At 39.0% G+C, this 22,140-nt stretch overlaps 1 protein-coding gene across 1 annotated transcript; it reads right to left on the bottom strand.

Annotated features, from left to right (window-relative positions):
* Window positions 1-6,644: 6,644 nt before the first annotated feature.
* Window positions 6,645-10,031, bottom strand: emilin3a (elastin microfibril interfacer 3a; the record flags this gene model as incomplete). The annotated part of the gene is made up of 5 exons (XM_082520100.1): window positions 10,012-10,031; window positions 9,693-9,894; window positions 9,441-9,560; window positions 8,823-9,340; window positions 6,645-8,605 (listed from the first exon to the last, which is right to left on the bottom strand). Exons 2-5 carry the CDS (start codon window positions 9,851-9,853, stop codon window positions 6,645-6,647), a joined length of 2,760 nt encoding a protein of 919 aa, XP_082376226.1. The 5' UTR covers window positions 9,854-9,894; window positions 10,012-10,031.
* Window positions 10,032-22,140: the final 12,109 nt, after the last annotated feature.

Raw genomic sequence — 22,140 nt, 5'->3', positions numbered from 1 at the left:
ACAGCGAGACAGAGAATGCTGAGACCACATTGTCCTGGTCACAGCAGCCTGAGTCAGAAGAGAACATTTGATGCACTCTGAGGCATTTATTTTGAGCTGCAAAACAGCACTGACATGTTAAATAACTTCAACCTGACAGGAAGAAGTAAAGGATAAGATGAAACGGTCTGTAATCGATACCAGAATACAAGTAAACATGCAATGTTTATTTGTTTATCACTTTTCAGGCGTCACTTTGAGACTGCAGCATGATGATGATGATTTACTGTGAAGAGATGTTGATGCAAGTGGTGGAGGCCATGACTAGGCTGAAGAAACAAAACAAAACTATCAGATAGACGACAAAACCAGTAGTGGCCGAATCAACAACGTGGTATACTGTTGATGAAGAAGCACTGCTCAGCTCTGCTCAGCTCAGCAACACTAAAAGCTCTAAAAAGACCACATATGACAAAGGGAATGATTGCAGAATTGTTTCTATTGTTAAGAAAAAAAAAACCTTTGTAACATCTAAGTCAAGAATAGTCTTGTTAAGGTAGGAGTATCATTATTAAGGTCTGCAATCAAGTGAATTTACAACAAACTACAAACCACTGGTTACACTTAAGAACAAGAAGGTTCTAAAAAAATCTTCTGACCAATTAATTCAAGATGTTCTTGTATCAGCTGGAAAGAGAAAAGTATGAAGAAGAAGAGAAACAGCTCATGTTCTGAAGCATACCATGCTATCTGTCACATTATCTGTCAAACACGCTGGAGGCAATGTTATGGCATGGGCATGTATGGCTGCCAGTGGAACCGGGTCACTGGTGTTTATTGATGATGTGACTTCTGCTAGAAATAGCAGGAAGGACTCTGAAGTGCACAGAGCTGTAGTCTCTGCTCAGATTCAGCCAAATGCTGCAAAACTGAGTGGACACTGCTTCACAGTGCAAATGGATTAAGACCCAAAGTATACTGCAACAGAAACTCGAGTTTCTTAATGCAAAGAGATCAAATGGTAATAAGTGACCAAGTTAGTGAGTTTTCAAGTATTAAATAAAAACTAAATGCAGAAATACCCACAAACAAATGAGTGTAACTGCAAAGTCTTGGCAGAGCATCTCAAGAGAGGAAACAGCATTTAGTTAGGAATGAGGTACTGTGCATAAAAGACAGATCACGGGTGTGCAGGCACAGCATTCACCAGAATAGGTGGGCTACCGTTGGTACAAATGCTTCAGTCTTTAGGTGGGTGCATGAATGACACAATTCATTTAACTAATACAAACTTTCATCAGTTTTGTTTCATTATGTTTTTACATGTTTGTTAAAAATAAACATTTCACTTGACATTAAGTTTCTGTTAAATAAGTCTATTATTAAATACAATAATAGATGTGAGAGAAACATCAGTGATTCTAGATTTTTATCATGACCCTTGCAAAAAATTTTGTTTTGATGGTAATGGAGGTTCTTAAGAAGAGGAAACATATTGATCTCAATAAATATGCAGGAGATGAACGCTAAGTGCAAACTGAGCATAACAAGCAACGCAAAAATAACGTTGATGTTTGATAGCTGTTATCGTTGCTTGCCTAATGGCACATAATGTGTCTACATAGTGAATCCTAATTGTCCAGCAGCTCTAAATACAAGCCCCGCCCCCATTTGTAAGAGACTGATTGATTTTAATGTGTTTTACAGAAGGAAAAAACATCAGCTAAATCTGATATAATAAAAATGTGAAAATTGATGGGTTGCACATAAAAAGGTCTTCTCATTCAGTTTTTCCACTCACTTAAGGAGCCTATACTATACTGACTGAAGTAAACACATCATCTTAGTACCAACATTCTCATTTAAATTGGAAATCCCTGTTTAAATGGTTCTGTTCATTGTGATCTCAAGGAAGATTAAACTGTACATGACTGACCGGGAAGGTAAATGTTGTTGAAAAAATGTGAAATGCCTTTCGGTCCATTATGGTTATAGATAGGCCCGATTCTTATCATTAAAAAAATATAATTGCTACTTATAAAATCCATCCATCTTCTTTCACTCATTTAATTCAGGGTCACAGATGGGCTGGAGCTTATCTCAGCTATCACAGGGCAAGAGGTGGGGTACACCAAGGGCAGATGACCAATCTGTTGCTAACACAGAAGCAGACAACCATTCACATTCACACCTACAGATAATTTAGAAATGTCAATTAATCTAACATGGATTTCTGGACTGTGGGAGGAAGCCGGAGTACTCAGAGAAAAAACATGCAGACACAGGAAGACCATGCACTCCACACAGAAAAGCCCCAGCTGGCCAGTGGATTGGAATAGATTTGAAGACCTTCTTGCTATGAGCCAACAGTGCTAACAACTGCACTGCAGGATGGTAGGAACCTCTTGTCCTCAATTCCAGCTTTATATATTTATCTTGGACTAAAGTATTGTAGCTTTGATTAAGCCACAGATCACATCCTGACATAGTTCATGCCACTCTAAGATATTGTAACCTTGCTGCAACCCTTCAGCTCATGCATTGAGTTCCTCAACCTTTAAGCCAACTTTCTTCAGATTTGTAGAGCATTTAGAGCAGTTTTGACTTACTTTTGTTGAAACTTTGGTAATGTTTAATATGAGCATCACAGTTCTAATGTATGATCAGGGCTGTACTTTGGTAGAAGTACAGATACTAGTGTTAAAAATACTCCTTTATAAGTTGAAGTACTGAAACAACTTTTTTACTCAAGTGAAAGTGAAAAAGTACAACCTCAGAAATGTACTCAAAGTAAGAAAGTAAAAGTAACTTTTTGAAGAACATTTCTGCCCCCTATTTTTTTTATTAATGTAATTATTAAACTGAATACTGATTTTACGTGACATTGGTGTAATGAAGCTAAAACCAATTTTAGTACTTCATGAACAAAAATAATATCCAAATTAAATCCAGGACTGAAGGATATATGTCAGGGAACCATAAAATACCATGTGTTGAATAAAAGAGGTCTTTAAATGTATAGAGTTTAGTTTTGTGCGACCTTGATGCTCCTGACCTCCAGTGCACATTCCATAAATTATTAAATCTCACGATCTATAGTTCATATGTGGAAGACCTTTATGCACTTCTTCCTCATTAAATCTTCATGTTTATGGAACGATCTGCACTCCACAGGTACGAATTCATTTACCTTCTGCTATCCTTTTCCTGTGTCAATTTTAATCCATGTGTCAATTCAAAAAGTACATCAAACAGTTATTCTGACTGGCTTTTTATAGCCAGAATTTAAAGTTTAAACATTGTCCCCACATTTTGATTTCAAAATTTGTTGTCGTCCCCAATGGAGATACTGGTGAGTCAGTTGAGGGCCTAAGCAAAAATTCCATTCCAAAAACCATTTTTATTTTGGTAACAATGCCCAAGACAGAGATGACTGTTTACGATGTGTTATTAATGTAACGACTCACTGATCCTGGTGGGCTTCCACATTTCTTCAGTCTGATTGTTACTCAGTAACTTGACTGCTGTAGACCCCTGGAGTCGCACTTGACTCGATCACATCGAGCTGGACACACCAGGGTGCTTTACCAGTTCATTAATGTTAAATGTCAAGTAAGGAAAAGATATAACGTTATGCAATTTCTCCCCCATAGTTAAGCCTAGACTAATAGATTATTTTTTATTTATATTTAATTAGATTTAGATTTAAATGTTATTATCTGCTCACCCCTGTCCTGCTTTTTTCCCCTCACTTCCTCTTTTTCTTTTTCCAGAATGATAAACCTTCTTCACTTTCCTTGAGTGGCTTTTACTGTTGTCATTCAATTTGTTTAATTGGAATCACGCAGGGTATTTGTAATGGGAGTCACTGGCGTCAGGTGGGACTCCTTAGGGAGAGCAGGTTTCTCTAGTGTCATTGCAAACGTTTCACATTGCCACTCTTGTAATTTAAAGTTTGTCTCTCAATATATATGTTATTCCTCCTGGTAGAAAGTTTGACCTCATTTTGCATTTTCAAAACTAATGATGGTTAATTTTATTTTAATTGTATGCAACTGGTCACAAACCAAGTACAAACAACTTGGATCTATTGTTGTTTAACCTGATTTTTATGATAGTAAAACTTTTCACCAATAACTTTTCAGCTATACACCCCAAAACACCCAGTAGTGCTTCCTGGAGAATGCCAAATCCTGAAGCTTATTACTAAGTAGCCCTGAGACCTTGATTTAAGGTAAGCCTCTCCTGGGCTTCCTTGCTTCTGAGCCAGCTGTAATCAACCCTGTCTGTTCTCTGGCCATCACTATAATGGGGACAAAATCTCTCCTCTCACCTTAAACTTCTACAGAGGACATTTTATCAGATGATTCACATTTTCCTCCAGTGTGCCCCCCTTTTTACTCTGTATCCTTTGTCCTCTGTGTCTGTGCCAAAGCTTTGCCTTTTGTGATTTTGGAGCTTCCTTTGGCCAGGCGCTGTTTGTGAGTTGTGCAGGAAATGTAACTCTGAATCGGATCCATGAGTGAGCAGTGAAGAGAGTCAGAGGGGACAAATTCGCCAGAGTCCTGGCTGCCCTTTCTGTCCAAGTGTCTAGTTGGAAACAAACATGATTAATGTGTTGTTGTCTGGGTTTGTATGAACGTGGAGGCACTGCAAGAATAATAAAAATACGTACACTCAAACTAAGAAAAGATAATGTGGGATTTGTAGTCTAGCAGAGACAGAATAGTTTAATACTTTTTTTATGGTTTTTGGGCAGTTATATGCAGCAGTTGCTTCTGTAAGCCGTGGACATCTCTCCCCCTCACTTCCTCAATATGCATGTGCAGACCTGCATCATTATTATCGAGGTGTATATTGGTCTTGAGATTGCTCCATCGCTCATCTTCTCAGCAGACATAAATTTGGTGTCTATCTCTTCCGTCTGCCCTCCTTCCCTCCGTGGCATTTTCCATCATTATTATTCACCACGTGTCTCGGGCTAAAAAGTTTTCTCACAGCAGTGGGCTCATCTCCCACGTAGCTGTCATTTTAATGGTTGTTTGTTCGATGGGGAAACAGGAACTAACAGGGGAAGGTTATTAGCAAGGTCACCTTTTGCCCCATTGTAACTGCCCAATGAGGACTGCGCTCAGAAAACTGGGCTGGTAAATTTGTAGCCTAGAGAGAGAATGAGATGTAGGCTGCTTCTGCTGCACTGAAGGGCTCTTTGGCTGTCTTTCTCCATCACCTTGGCTATAATGCAAATTTGTAATTTTCCTCTGGCAAGCACGGCCTGTCCCTGCGAACTTAATTTTTTGGAAGGGAGACATCATTTACACTCATACTTCAATGCTCCCTGCACTTTTCAGTTGAGTCTATTAATGCTTCTCTATTGCCCTCTTGTGGTGTCCTCACTCCTCTGCACCAACACTTTTCACTTCCAGAGTGAAACATGACTACAGAACTATAGCAGAGTTACAGCTTGCCTTCGGTGGCAGCAGGAGGGAGGGTTTCGAGTTTGAAGACTGGGACCTTTCTGTGTGGACTGTGCGGGTTCACCCTTTGCCTCAGGGTAATCAGGCTTTCTCCCACAGTCCAAACATGCTTATGAAGTGTATAATTGGAAAAGAATGAATGGAAGGATGGATGGATGGAACACTAGCAAGGGAAATCATAATAAGATTCAATTCATCCTAATTTTTAGTTCCTTTTAGGGAGTTGTGTAAATATTTTGGAGCACACACCACAGTGTTACATTTGCATTATATGGGGCTAGACTTAGATATGAAATAAAGTATTTTGATGGATGGATAGATTATATTTGTACAGTAGTACAATACAAAAGTACTTGGTGCATGTTTGTTGAAACTGATCAAGTTCTAATTAGCTCTAATTTTAGTTAATTAACTATTTGTTTGTTTTTCACGCTTACTTTTGGTTTCTCCAGTGTTCCTCTTGTTTCTATGCTGAAGTGTCCCTGGGTAAAATACCAAACACAACATTGCCCCTGAGTGAATCTGCGTGTGTGTGTGGGTGTGATAGTTAGTATATGCTTAAAAGCATATATATTTAAGTGCTATATACGTTTATATTGTGTGCAGGAATGAGTGAATTTGACTTGTAGTAAAAAGTCCTTTGACTGCTAAGTTAACATAGAAAAGAGAACATGAAGATCAAATCATTTTTTATTGAATTGTCTGTATTGAAAAACTTAAAAATTAAACTTTACATACTTTAAACATTTCATGCAGGACTGCAGTAAGAATATAGACTAATGCTCAAAAGCCAGAGCCATATAAAAACATTACATCTACACTAAATATAAGAAAAAACAATACAAAAACTTCATCATGTAAACATTATTAAATGACTGTTCATTTATGATTTCTTAAAAGCTTTAGAGTAACACAGGTGCAGTTGTTTATCTCTCACTCAATCACTCAGGCTCTGATTATTCTTAGCACCACCATGATTAGATTTCAAGATTCAGTTGTGAGTGCGGTTGAAGTTAGCTGCCTTTTGGTTTTCTCCTTTTGTAAGCTGACAAAACATCATTATTTCAGTGCACATTCGAAACCTTTGCATTGTAAAAACTGTATAATAATGGGCTTAGTGGAACCCCTTTACGCCTGCAAAATATTTACTCTTCGCCGTTTTATAATTCATTGTCCATATGAAGTAAACTAATTCAGAGCGAAGGTATCCCCTCGTGTCTCTGCAGCCTCTAAACTCTGCTCTGTTGGCTCTGCCTTGGAGGTGCAGTTTTTCAGTTCACCTTTCAGCTCAGACAGCTGCTGTGCATGGCTAGAGAGAGTCCCACTGACTTGCAGTAGGAGACCATTTGACTGTCTCTCCAGCTCCTCCCTGATTCTCTCCAGGTCGTCTGCCAAGTAGTTTAAGCCCTTACACTGGTCCTCTACGCTGGCAACCCGCCCACCAACCTCAGTTACCTCCTTCTGGACCACCATAGCTGATCTTCGGCACCCCCGTACCTCTTCAGCTAGCCGTCTCTTCATCTCCTGCAGCTCACCTTTAAGCCGGGTCAGTCTGCGCTCACCTGCCCCAAGCATGGAAGCCTGATGTCCAACCAGCTGCACCACGCCCTTTATCTGCTGGGCCAGACGAGTCTCTCTTTGATGCCAAGAACTGTTGGCTTCACCAACCTGGTGGACCACTGTCCCCAGGGAATCCTGGAGTCCTCTCAGGGTGTGGTTAACTGAGCGCACATTGAATTTGAGGATTGTTAGCTCACCCTGGATGGAAGAATCTTGCTCTGCTTGTTCCTGCTGCTCCCTGAGGGTCAGACGCTTTAGCATGTTCTGCAGTGTAACATTGAGTGTGTTCAACTGGTCGCCTTGCATATCCAGTACCTCCTTCACATTCTGCTCCAAAGCCAGGTTTTCACTTGGCACAGCAGAGTCTCCTTGGATGGTAACTGTTTGAGGTGAGGGACATGAAGTGGTGCAGAGCATTTCCAAATTGTTGAGGTGCTTTTGCATTCTGTCCACATCCACCTCCAGTCTGCCTCGGAGTGACTCCAGCTCTGTCTCCAGAGTGGGAACAATGTGATCCTCCAGAGCAGTTGCATTACCCAGCTCCTCCAAAGCTGTTAGTAAACGACACTCCAGATTCTTCAACTTAACCTCCATTTTGGCCTCCAAAGCATGTCCAGTCGCATCTCTGTCTGGGACACCACTTGTCCTTCCAGATTCTTCACTTTTGATCTCCCCAGTCAGGTTGAGCTTGGCCTCTACATATGCCAGACGCCCCTCCAGCATTCCTTCTATGTGGTCTTTGTGTCCACCCAGCTCCACTCTCAGATGCTCCTGGGACTGGTTGAGGCTTGCCATTGACCTTTCCAGCAGCTGCACCCTTTCTGTAAGTCCACTCATCCTACCACAGCAGCTCTCAGTACCATTACAACCATTGATCTGTGCTTGGAGCTTTCTCAGCTCTGTTCTTAGGTTGATGGTGCTTTCCTGTAGAGCATCCTCCATCTGCTCCTGCCGCTCACTTTGCTGCTTCTGGCACTGACGGTGCACATCCCCAGCTTTCTCCTTGCATCGGTCCTCTGCGCTCTCCACACGCTTCTCAAATCCGCCAAGAATTTCTGTTCTGGCTGTGCTTAATTTAGCATCCATCAGTTTCTCCATAGCTCTTCCAAGCTTGCCATTGGAGTTTGATACCAAAAGATTTCTAATACCTGTTCTATTAGAAATCTTCTTCAGTGCTTCATCATGCCTCATCACTGTCACTTTGACTTCCTGAATCTCAGCTGTCTTGGCTTGCACCTCATTTCTAAGCTCTTCAACCCTTTCATTCAGTTCTGCGAGGTCTGGAACAACATGTCTACCATCTAGATCTCCTGTGTCAAGGTCTCCCCCAGGAATTTCTACAAACCCAAAGGTGGATGGATGAGAGGCTACATCTGGAGGGGGAACAGGAACAGGACCAGGACCAGTACCAGGGGGAGCAGAGAGCAGAGCTGACAGCATCCTGTTAGCATCCTCTCTGAGTGAGGTTCGCAGGCTTTCCTCTAGCCCATTCACAGTTACCCTCAAAGTCTCCAGACCCTGATTTAGACGCCGCACATCCTCTTCCATATGATATATTCGCTCCTCCGTCTCGCTGTCAAGAGCATGGCCTGAAGAGATAAAGAGATGCTATTAAAAGGGGGACAAACACAGTAAAGAAATCCCAAACACTATGCTTTGATGTGACTGCATTTTGAATCTAGTTCATTTTAAGAACTTGTTAAGAATTTGTTGTTCTTTTACTTAAAAAAAAAAGAAAGTAAATTCAGGTACATCACTTTTAAAACCCAGTTAGCTTTATTGGACAGTTCAAAAATGGGGACATACCTGTGGTCTCTCCCACAGGCTGTTCACCACCAGAGGGGGGAGGAGAGGGGATTTCTTCAGGTATAAATTCCTCAGGTGCTTGGCTATTCTCATGTTCATGTTCATGGTTGGTCTCTGTGTAATGTGGCTCTTCATGCTCTGGAGCTGGCTCTGATTCTGATGGATAAGGCTGGAAGGGGATGTCTGGGTAGGAGGAGGACCTTGAAGGCCCAAAGGGATGCATTGGGAAGGGGTTAAAACTGCCAGTAGGAGGGCCTTTGGGATGACTCCATGGGCTGGCTTTCACAGCAGTGTTAACATGTGGGCCCTTGAACATCGGGACTTTGCTAGGGGGGCCCTTAAACTGGGACTCTCTCATTGGTGGGCCCTTGAATGGTGGCATCATTTTCATAGGGTGTTGATAAACTGGATGTCCCTCCATACATCCATAACCAGAGTACCCAGGGCAACAACGCCACTCCAGCTCTGTGACGGTTTTATGTGCCACCTTGTAAAGTGGCTTGTACATCAGGCGATACCTGCAGGGAGCAGCAGTAATGGGTTAAAAACATAAATTCAGTGTTTTTTACTGTGAAGCAACCTGAATTAAAATCTATCACACGAGTAGCGTTTACTCACAAAAGAGCTGGGCATTTGCGGCCCAGTGAACACTTGTTGTACTCGGCTTTTACATACGGTGCTGCTCCATCCTGTATGGTGAAGGGCACTGTCTTTTCAGTGACGTAGGCACAGTGGTTCCTTTCAGAGTGGAAATCAAAGAGGAAAGAAAAAAACTTGCTTAGATACAATTTTTAAAAAATTACAAGATTTGTCACTGAATTATCTGACGTGGTGATGTGTATGACAGAGATGGAGAGAAACAGCACTTACTTGTGCCTGCTGGTGGGTTTTCCTTGGCTGTAGTGTTGACCAAGCCCAGGTTTATACTGGTGAAATTCAAATGGTCTGTAGATCTTGGTTTCAACAAGTGATGAAAATAGGGCCATGAAGACAAAAAGGCTCAAAACGCCTGAGAAAAGCATCCTGAGCATTCACGTGTCCAGTGAAAAGTTGAGTGAAAAAACTCTTCAAACTGAAAACAGAAAAAAGTATTCCTTTATCAAGGGACAGCAGAGGCCACAAATATTCAAATATTCTCCACTTGCTTGTAAAAAGACTTGAATTTCTAGGTTATACAGCAAAATGCCACCCTGTGAGTGCTGATGCTGGCTGTGGTTGTAGTGGACTCCCGTGACAAAAGTCCACTGTGAGTTTGGGGGGGGGACTACAGACGCCACTAAAAAGGCTCCACCGGCTCTATCTGCATATCTCCTCCCACTCAGCCTCCTCAAAGTAACACCCTATTGACAACACAGGAGGGAAAAACCCATCATCTCCCCGGTTAATGTCCCACCTGTGACTCTTTTGTGGTTGTCATCTATATAATTTTAATATATGAGAATTCTGGAAGCTGCTTTCACCAACCAGAACAGCAGCTGAGCTCTCAGTAGCTTTTTTCCTTTAGTGACATCACGGCAAACCAGAGAGGAAACGCTGCATCACCTCCAACGAGTATAGTACCCAGCTTTGTCCCAAAATGGGAAGGTTATTTATTCACCCTTTAGAATATAAAGTAAGAAAGACATGCATAAACATTATATATAGAAAAAACAAAACAAGAACATCATGTTCAGGGTAAAAGCCTTGTTTTAATATAAAAACTAAATAAGAAAACATGCCTTCACTGCTGTAAGTAAGAAGCAGTCAAGAGACAGACTTACTGCTTATTCTAATATTAATGTTTAGAAGGTCTTCAAATGGATTTGATTTGATGTGTAACTATTGCTATAGATTTGATTTATAGATTTTTAATAAATGTAAAATTTGATTGCATATCATGTGTTCATAGCTGCCATTTTTTATCCAATTTTTTTTCCAGTTATTTGTTTACATCACCCCAGAGAGATAGCCCTTTCTTTCATTTTCTTTGCTCTTTTAGCCAGTGTAAAATTGATGTGACACAAAAATAAAAAAATCAGCTTCTGATATCAGTAAATGTCATCCTATTTGCCAATAGCCTGATATGAGCTGACAACACCAGTGAATGCTATGTGAAGAATATATCAGATATAGTCTTTGCATCCAGCATACAGCAATGTTAGATAATATGAAAACATTCAAGTAAATCCAGTTAGCTAGTAATTTGTCATAATATATAACACAGTGTAACATGAAGTAGAAGTAATGAAGTAGAAAATTCTCACATTCAGAGGCTGAAACCAGGAAATGTTTGACCTTTTAGCTTGATGCTAACATAAAAAATTAATCTTAAATATGTGCTATCAATATTTTATGAGCCCCAAATGGGATGGCACACACATTTTCTCACTAGAACAGCCGAGCTGTGATGATAGTGTTGAGGTTATGTGACGACCTGACAGTATATGAGGTGACACATCTTGGCCTCCCTGACTTCACACATACACGTTGACACGGTCTGAGCCTTCATTTAACAGCAAACCTCCAGAAAGGGGAACAAACAGAAACAAATGCCCTGTGTTAAAGGCTTTGACAGTACACACCCATGACTGAGTGCTGAGCCCCACAATTCCACACATTCATGCACAACACGGCTCTTGTCCAGTTTAAGTTCACCGCCCTGGGTACAGAAACACGCCCGGGAGCTCCATTGCACCACAGCTAGGACACTTTCCACTTTCTGGTTATATGAAGCAACATTTTAGTTGCATAAAGCCATATAACATGGAAAGTATTGTACAAACATTGGAGGTAAACTAAGTATTTTTTTAGGCTCATATTTCAGTTCTGCCACTTTGCAGTATTAGCTTCATACCTCATTCATTTACAAAGAAAAAAATTTAACTTTTTCTTATGTTTTTACTGCTGTTTGTTGGCAAAATTATACAAGAACTACCAGGATGACTTTCATAACATGAATGAAAAGATGAGTCATGGGCAAAACATGACCTCATTAAGTTCTGGTCGTGATTCAGGATTCATCTATTTTTAAAACCGTGGTGTTGTTGGCAGATGATGCGTCTTTGAGTGCTACTTTTGTTACAGTTGTGGTCAAAAGTATACATACACTCTTCATGGGCATGAATCTTTTAATGATTTATTTGATCTGGGAATTTTGTTTTTCAGAGTGAATTAACTGTGCAGCACACATCTTTAATGACTTAAAAAGCAAGAATTGGGTTCCCAAGTTTGATTTTATTTTATATTTTTATAATGCACATGGAGTTAAAAGTGTACATACAGGCTCTATATTTGGTTAAATGTTGCTTAGCAAGTTGCATCTCAACCAGACACTTTTGGAGGCCATTGACAAGCTTCTGGCATAATTCTGGCTGAATATTTGACCACTGTTCTGGGCAGAAAATTTTAGAATTCATTTAAATTGGTTGGTTTCCTGGCTCAGACCCAGCTTTTATTTTTTATTTCTTGAAAATAAACTTTGCAGATAGATTTATTTAAATAGCTTTTATGGGTCTAATATATATACTATACAAAAGTATATACAAAAAAAGATTTAAGGAAGCATCAACAAAGAAAACTGTGAAGCAGAAGTCTCCCTGTCATTCATCTTTAACCCTTCAGTGGAGGCTAAATTGCTTATTTAATGTTGGTAAAGTTAACTCTACACATAGACTGTATGTAAAAGATGCAGCAACAATGATGTCATCAATTTCTTTGTCAAGTTCATTTTTTTAAATATATTTGGTAGAGGTGTGAATCACCAGACAACACACAATTGTGATTTTAACATTGTGTGAGATGCTGAGTGCGATTCGTAAAGACTGAATCTACAGGTACTTGTAAAACTCTTCAAGTCTTGGATTGAAATTATAGTAACTGTAAAGTTAGAACAGCCAGATCAGGAATGGATGTGTGTGGAAAAACTGAAATTATCCAGTTGTTTAACATTTAATGTAACGATTTATCACCATTTTAAACTGCAAATTATGTCCTGAAAGTTAAACTTTGATAAAGTTATCTCACTTCAGACACTTGATTTTTGCTGCAAAATGAGATTGTTGAGGAGGCTGACACCGTCCCTAACATAGATGTTTTAATAAAACAGAGTCAGTCTGTGATCATATGGGGTCAGGTTGGCAATTACATGCAATCTATTTCGGATAATACACTAATTAAATTTGATAAATCAGTAAAACTCACATGTTGCTGTTTACATAAACAGGAATTCACATTTAATGGAAGTCCACAGTTAACTGTTACATTTGCACTTAGAAGCCTAACCAGAATTAAATCAGCTGGCGGCCAGCTGAGTTGAGTTCCCATGACCTGCATGCATGGAAGAAGACTCATTCAGACTGATGGCAACATGTCTGCATTTATAAATTAGATAGCACGCTCTCTGAGTGATTGCAGTCAGTCCAAGTCAGACTGCGGATGATTGCAGAGTGGTTATCTCCCATCATGAGTATTTTAATTTATTTAATAAAATCCCTGTCCCTGTATCGATACAGTATCACTACACAAAATATTGCAATATAATAGTGAATAAATCTTTTTTTCCCAGTTGTCACAGTTTTGGGAAATTATAGAATCAAAGTTTTTTTTTCCCAGGATGTAAACATGTTTATTTCTGCTGTAAAGCTGAGCATTTTAACATGGGTGTCTATGGGGACAGACTCGCTTTTGGAGCCAGACGCAAGCTCCCATTAGAGGAACTTTGGTTTTTGGCACTTCATGTTTCAGCCCCTCAGGGGCCATATGTTGTACAAAAGTAAAATCCTGCTTCCTTAATAACCTCATCGTGTCCTATGTGTTGCACATGAGTGCAGAATATGATTTTTAATTTTAATATTTTACAATGATCACCTGGCGTATACTGACAGACTTATTTGATCTGGAGTTTCTTATTTTCCTCCTGCTGATGTCTATATGTACATGCTACCATTGCACCGTAGGCTCTGAAAAATGTGACATTCGACCTAATTTTGAACAAAACTCACATTATATCCATTACTTTGCCGAGATCTTTTGATTGACTTGTTTTAGAAGCAGACCCATTTCCTGTTTCCTGTTTATACCAGGTCCCACCTCTTTTACCTGGAAACACCGGATCAGCACAGATACACAGCAGCATGTGTGTTCTTTAATATTATCCATCAGCACTTTAACCCTCTTGATTTGTAAACAAGCTCTCATTGTATCACGTGAAACATGTTGCAGAGCTCTGCTCCTGTAAAACAAGTGCAGCTTTCTTCTCTATTCAGCTCCACCCTGAAGTTTCCCTGAATGGCATCACACAGTTACAAGTGTTTTAGCCTCCACTCACCTGCCCGTCATAATGCTTATGTCAGACTTGAGCTGTTGGTGGACGCAGGGTTAGTCCTGCATGCCTGTGAATAACTGAGCACCATATAACTTTGCAGCATATGGGGAGCTGCATTGTTGTTTCTCCTGTTTTTTTGTGCTTATTTAATTTTAACACCAACCGTCCAAATTCTGAACTGGCCTGTAAATCTCTTTGTGTGTGCCTTAAGTTTTCAGCTAAGTCTGTGTTGCAGGACTGTGGGGCTTTTGCAGCACTTTCCCAACAGTGCTGACTCATATAATATTTGCAAATTAAATCACTATTGAGTTGAAGCACAATCCAAAGTGTATAAAAGATCTATATATTATTTATAGTTTCTTTTTGCAGTGAAGTAAACTTAGTGTTGTGAGTCGAGTCTGGCTTCAAATCCTCAGCAGCCTGTTTGTTTCTTTCTGCTATATGATGATATAGCAACAGCTACAAAGTCAGTGCAGCACTTATTCATCATGATAACTGTAGCAAATGTTACAGCTTCCTCTTTATTTGTGGCCCTTTTTTTGTTTCTTAGAGTGGTCTTAATCCACTATTGTTTATTCACAGCTGTGTGAAAGAACAAACAGCGCCTTGCAAACTTGGAGCTTGTTTCCTGCGCTTGTGTGTCCACTTTTATGTGCTTTCTTAAATCTCTTCATGTCAAATCCGTCGGCTTTTGGTGAATCCATGTTGGCATATTTTTAAGTCAGTGTTTTAGTGTTTTAGTTGTTTAATTGGGATGCTGAATTGATTGTGAGCCCTTCTTCTCACCTTCTCAAAAGATTTAGTCAATAAATAAGACAAATGTTGGCCTGAGCAAACCTAATTTAGTGGCCACATGTGGAGCCAGGGGTCACGGCGCACTTCACAGGTTTGTTAAGAGGTTTAGTGTGTTTGTCGGTGCCAGACTCATAGCATTGTGTACACATCTGGAGACACACACACACACCTACACACACACACACACACACATTTCCATACGGATGCAAAAACTGTTTTGCCACAAATTGGCTTAGAAAGCTCTCGTTTTTTTTCCGCTGTGATCCTTCCTGCTTTCTGTTGTCTTGCTGATAAAAAGTCTTACGTTTTCTGTTTGTGTGTGGAACAGTTTTGTTTTGTTTTTTTACCATTGCTGAAAAACATTCTACAATACTGACTGTTTTTTTTAAATACATTGCATTCTGTACCCTTTTCCTTTGTTTAATTCATGAGTTTGTATTCATAAGTATTTTGTCGCTCAATCAAAAACCGTAAGATGACATTTCAGCAGCCTGCATACTAATAACAAACCACAGAGAGTGATTATTAACCTGTGTTTATGTATGTATCAAAAAAGAGTATAGTTGTTGGGGCAAATCATTCAGGCACTGGCAGCACTCTGGTTAAATGGTTGCACCAAAGCCATTTTTACAAAACAGCTCAACAGTTCAACTTAAAAATCTCATGAAACATGCAATAGGTGCTGAATTGTCCAAAACTCTTAAGTTAACTTTTAGTTAATTATATAAGACTTTAATGCAGCAAAAAGAAACAGACAGGTTTCAGCTGGAGTCCTGACTCAGCATTTCACTATCTGAACAACAGAGAAAATCCTGAGATTTCCTGGATTCTTTCCACGGTGTATATTTTCATTATATTTACAGACTCACATATAGACAGCTGGATAATTAAATGCCTGTTTGGACGGCCTTTGGGGATCCTTTAGCACTCTGCAGATTTCCTCGTTGATTTGATTCAAACAGAAGAGATGCCATCTCTTCCATTATTGTCTCTTAGCCCTAGAGCTAAAGGCATTAGTGGGTTAACTGATGTTAGCTTGTTGACAGAAATTTAACCCACTGATCAGCAAATTTCTGATGATTTCAGTCTCGCTAAGGTTAAGAATGTATTTGGATTGTTGATCGAAAATTTATTCAACAGATTGACTGAAAAAAAACCGTATTATTTTGCAATCCTTCTCAACAGATTAGAAAAGCAACACGCAGAAGAAAGATGGGCAAAAAGTGTCATTTATTTTGTATTAACATGCTGGATTTTACAGATTAATGATATTTCAAAGACAAACAGCTGATAAGTCAATTTTCAGCTATTTTTAATTTATTTGAATGCTTTAGATAGTTTTAAACGGGAGCCATTATGATTTTTTTCATTCTATATAATGTGACACATCCATCCATCCAACCATTCGGTTCTGCTTATCCTTTTCAGGGTCGTGGGGGGCGCTGGAGCCTATCCCAGCTGTCTTAGGGCAACCCTGGACAGGTCGCCAGTCTGTCGCAGGGCTAACACAGAGACAGAGACAACCATTCACGCTCACATTCACTCGGACATCCACACCTATGGGCAATTTATTGTTTCCAACTAACTGTCTTTGAACTGTCGAAGGAAGCCTGAGTGCCTGGGGAGAACCCATGCAAACACGAGGAAAACATGCAAACTGACTAAAGAGGTCAGTGTATGTGTGAGTGATCCCTGTGAGTCCATCAAACTGCTCTAAATGCTCAATTTCAGACCGTTTTTGTCTACTTTTGAATCTCAAAGAGTGTGAATATCCACAGTATGATCATCTCAGACATACAGGTCTGACTGTGAGCACAGAAGTCCCACCTACCAGAAGTCCAGACCTTGTGTTTGTGAAGGACAGCCAATCAGAAGAAAACAGGTTTTAATGAGAAGCAGTTCCAGAGATGAGTGGGATAAAAAGGGTTCATTTTCCAACTATTTTTAAATGTGGATCACGCAGAGTAGCTTTAGTAGAGTCCATGAATAAAAACATGGAGCTAAAGTCAGTAGAATCAGTCCATTTTGATGTAGACTAAACAATGTGAATAATTTAATAATAATGATGGTAATTAAGTATTTTGTGGCCTCAGTTGGATTTCTGCTGTGTGTTGTGTTGTTCACATTGCACATTTCATATAATCCTGTCCCATGTTTCACAAAATCAACCTACGCACAATGTCTCACTGTTATCAAACTAAGACTGCCCCCTTGTGTTAACTACACCTCACTCCAGTGTCTCCCTTTTTCTTCTAATTTTCTGTTTTTGCAATCAACTGATAAAAAAAATTTGGAATATGATCACAATACAAGAAACTTTGGCTCTGGCTCCATCTCTTACTGTTACAGTCTGATATTTATTTAAACAAACTGAGCCCAGTGGGGTTTTTTGGGTGGTTTTTTTTTTTTTTTGGACTGACCAAAAAATCTAATTCCTCAGTCAAACATTAAAACAAAGCCGGGCTGCTGAGTGTAAGCCTCAAATGTCTATTATTAATATTTGAGGCTCTTTGATGTTCTCTCCTGTGGAAACTATTAATTCAAACAGTTCCTTTCATCTTTTAGAGCTCTAACCAGGCCAAATGTGCCAATGCTTAAAGTTTAAAAGGAGCACTGATGCTGCAGTCTGTTTCCTCAGAAGATTTTGCAGAAACGACTCATGTCCACACCCTGCCAATTAAACTCAAACCAGTCAGCTGGGTTTTATAGTCTAGATAAATTACAATGCCATTCCTTTGGACCGGGGTTTTGAAAAATCAGGCCAGGCAGCGATCAACAGCAGTGAATTTGAAGAACACTGTGTTGATAGTGGGAGGATGTCTGGCAGATGTTGTCATCTAGCGTGCAATCATTTCAAATAAACATCAACCACATGATGCAACAGCAAACAAAACAGCAGGGGGCTCCTCCTTACATACATCCTTGGCATCTTTTGATTCTAATAAACCCAGAGAGAGCGTGTTATCACTGTGAGCAGCTGTCACTGTGAACAACTGTGTAGCTAGGAATAAAGGGCACTATATACTGAAGGGACCTCTGGGTCCTTAAGCAACCATCCTCAGTTTTGATATGCAACGTGAAATGCTTGTATGTCTTTTGCCATGCCTTAAAGAATAGATGTTAAACTCATTTTACATTGTGGGCCACATGCACAGTACACACCTCACTTTGATCTTAAGTGTGCCATACCAAAGAAGCTCTCCAATCCATCATTCTAAGAAAGTTTAACTACATATGAACTACGCATTGTAAAAGAAAATAGACATTTTTATTGTAGGTGGTGAAAAAATGGGAAATGTTGTGTCATATAATTGTTTATTTATCACTTAAGTACTTTGCTAGTATTACTAGCATTGGGAGAGCTCTTCATCAATAGGAAGAGCTGCCAAACAAAAATTTTATTCCCAGTGTAGAGACCTTGATCAGTCGATTCTGGAGCCGGGCCTTGTGTTTGACACACCTGCCTTTAAAGAAACACTGTTAAAATTTTATTTTGGCAATGATTAAAAATTGCAACTTAGCTTAAAGACCAGAAACTGTGGAAACTACGTGACGGGTGCTGGCTGCACCTGTTAAACTCACCAAGTAAAGCACCGGGTGTTTAAGCTGCTGCCGTCTGGCAGGAGGTTCAGGCTGCTGAGGTCCCGAACAAATAGACTCAAGGACAGCTTTTACAACAGGGCAATAGCCCTGATCAATGTAAATAGCTGACCTGACTGGATACCTCCCTGGACTTTTTAGGGGGAGGTAACAATGTTTAAAACGATAACAATAATATTTATATTTATAACAAGGTGCAATAATAATTAATGTGCAATAATAACAGTGTGCAATACACATACACTTATTCTTCTTTTTTATACTAAGTTAATATACTGTGTTGTGTTGTTTGTTACGTTGTGATGTGTCATATCGTGTCGTGTTGTGTTATATGTAGTGCCGACGTAGGACAGTTTTTCCAATTTCATTGTACTACTGTACTATGTATGACTGTGCAATGACAATAAAGAGTTATCTTATCTTATCTTATCTTATCTTATCTTATCTTACAACGTGTCTCTGTCAGACTTACTGACTGACTGAATAAGCAAGGGAGTTTCAAAATGTTAAATTCATTTTAGCTGGGTTGCTTGGTGCCCTTTAATTACTTTTACAGTGCAGCTTTTCAAAGCACTTTATGGTGCTTTATAATATAATAGAAAGACCCTGGAATAGTATAGACAGAACCCCAATGAAGGGCGAAGGAAAAAAGTTTCCATTTAACAGAAAGAGACCTTCGGCATAAAGGCATAAATACCTAGGCTGGTTAAACATTTGACCTAGACCTTTATTGTTAGCACCCAAGGTCACAGTTGAACTTGAAAAAAGAAACATATGGAGTAATAAAGCATCTGAAAGAGAATGTAGAGAGCTGTACAACATACTTTAATTCTTTTAATATGACGCTCTACGATGTCACAATAATGCCATAATATACATGTTTAAAGCGTATTTTCTCAGTCTAGAACACTTCTGCACATGCAGCTGTTAATGTTTGACTTTAAATCTTTAATAGAGTTGATCATTATTTCAGTCATGCATTGTTTAGTCCTTAATTCTTGTGCAACAACATTTTATATTAGTAGCAACCGGTGACTCGCAGTCAATGTTCATGTTCAGGGTTTGTGTTTAAATGTGAAGAAGACCAGCTTTCTTTTTTCCTGTCTAATAAAAAAAATGCTAAACTGAGGTTGTATAGAATGCATTTAACATAATATTAAAGAGATTCATTGCTTTGTTGTACCATAAAAACTTTATATGACTTATCCTTCTCCAATACTGCATGCTCAAAGTAAACACATTATTATAAATCACCCCTTTTAAGCTGATGTTACTTATTTTCTCAGGCAACGAGTTTGCATAATGTTTTAAGCAAAGCCAGCTTATCAGATTTTACAGTCTAATACCCCTACTTCACTACATATCAGAGAAGAAAGCCTTCTACACGGCTACCGTTTTTTGGAAGCTATAATTGGGAAATGAAAGCTCTCTGCACCAACACATGCATTCAATGGATTAGACCTTTGAGCTCTTTAAGAATCTCTGTCAAATAAAAACCACGGATTAAAAAAAGACATACTGATTAAACTACCAAACATGAATAAGAAGTCTCCTGATAATAGTCCTAATTAATATCACATGACCTTATAAAAACTGACAGCATTAACTGAGAATTTGTTTTTGTCCATGCAGGACTTAACTCATTAACATCACTACAATATTTTGACACTTTGAGGTGTTGATGGAGGCAGAGCTGGAGGAGGCACAGTTTAAGATGTTATGGTTTCAACTTGGAGTGACCAGGATGAGTACATCAGACAGCTCAGATTTAGCATTTTGGAGACACAGTCACAGAGGAGGGATAGAGGATATACTGGACAAAGAATGCTGAATATGGAGCTGTCAGGCAGGAGGCAACGAAGAAGAACAGAAAAGATTCATGGATGTAATGAAAGAGGATATGGTAAGGGATTGTGATAGAGTGAGATGGAGGCAGTGAAATCACTCTCTCTATAAAGAGAGTAAACTTTGTTCTCAAAATCCAAAATGTCAAACTTTATTTTTATTTTAAAGACATTCTTTGAATTTAATCTCAGGTAGAAAGAATTGTAGCATATTTTATGTGTCCATCCAACTTTTGTCATTATATATATATTAATATTACTTGAGATCTCTGCTTTCAAATTTTGGTGCAATATAAGTAAAATTGAATTGAAATGGTGTTTGATAATGTGTAAGACACATGGAGTAAAAGTACAGAATCCAAATCTTTAGAACAACAATAAGACAAAGCACTTTATTTATCCCCAAAGTTAGGAAATGACTGTGTTACAGCATCTTTTACTTTAAAAATATAAGTCTAGAGATCAGTTGGGTCATCATTTAATTGTCTGCTTGCTGTAGAATTCAAAACCAGCTCATGGAGCACTCCTTGATTGTCTGAATTCTCCACAAACTTACATCTGCTCAACATTCTCCTTTTAAACCAGACTAAAAATATGTCTCTGTTCTCGATTTTTTAATGAGGACACATTTTTTGTTGTGGAATCAATATTTCTTTCATTATTTAGTTTTTTACTTACTCAAATGATTTGTTTTTATGTGTGCAGATTCTAGGATTAGATTTTCTTTATTATTTCTGTCACATTTTCCCATTTTTTCTCCTTTTTGAAACATTTTGAGGTTAAAAATGCCATATTATCTGATCTTTTTAAAGTTAATTAATTATGCAGATTATCCAGTGATAAATACCTGGTATATATTTCACTGATCAAGCACCATGGACACCCCTGTGCTACCTTGATCTCTCTAATCTGCTTTCATTAACACACCTACAGCACTGAAACAGCAGGACAATCATGTTTTATGATAGAGGATTTAAAAAAAAAACTCAGTTTAATCTGTGCTTTTGTAAGTTGATAGCACTCATTTGTATTTGTTTGTGCTGTCAAATGAGTACAGTGTCATGATTTGAGTGGGTTGTTTCCTGATGTTCTGTAGAGTTCAGCCAAACCATTATAAAACCAGAGCAGCCTGATATAAAAGCATGAAATATTTATAAATATACAAATGAGAACCAAAAGAAATTCTAGTCGAGACCTTCGGGGGCAATCCCTCAGCTATCTCCTGAAGCTCTAGTAAGGCAGAGCATAAGAAGATTCACTTTATCCTCATGTTTTTAGTTCCTTTTGGGGGGTTATGTAAATATTTTATGAGAAAACACCACAGTCTGGAACTGCAATACATTGAGTTGAGGTTAGAATATGAAATAAAATGGATGCATTGGTGGATGGATGGATGGATGGATGGATGGATGGATGGATGGATGGATGGATGGATGATTGATTGATTGGTTGATTGATTGATTGATTGATTGATTGATTGATGGACTGATTGTGTCACAGCTTGGTGGCTCTGTGGTGATTGTGGAGGTGAAGAAGACCCAAAGTGTAGGATGCAAAAGGCAGAGTTTATACAAAAAACAAGTTTTTAATACTGAAGGGCACGTCAAAGTCCAAAACATAAATCCAAAACAGCTAGACGCAAAAAGAACAATGGGGACCAAAAACACCAGGGAATTTCACCTGGAAGGCAGCAAGGCAACACAAACAACACAACACCTATAAAAGGACAAAGGACTATAAATACTTGAATGAAGCAGGAGAGAAGTGAAGGAGGTGA

Source organism: Aulonocara stuartgranti (assembly GCF_965226115.1).
Source record: "Aulonocara stuartgranti genome assembly, chromosome: 20".
Classification (NCBI taxonomy): Eukaryota; Metazoa; Chordata; class Actinopteri; order Cichliformes; family Cichlidae; genus Aulonocara; species Aulonocara stuartgranti.
Note: the sequence above shows the minus strand (reverse complement) of the source record. Positions and strands in the feature narration are given on the sequence as shown.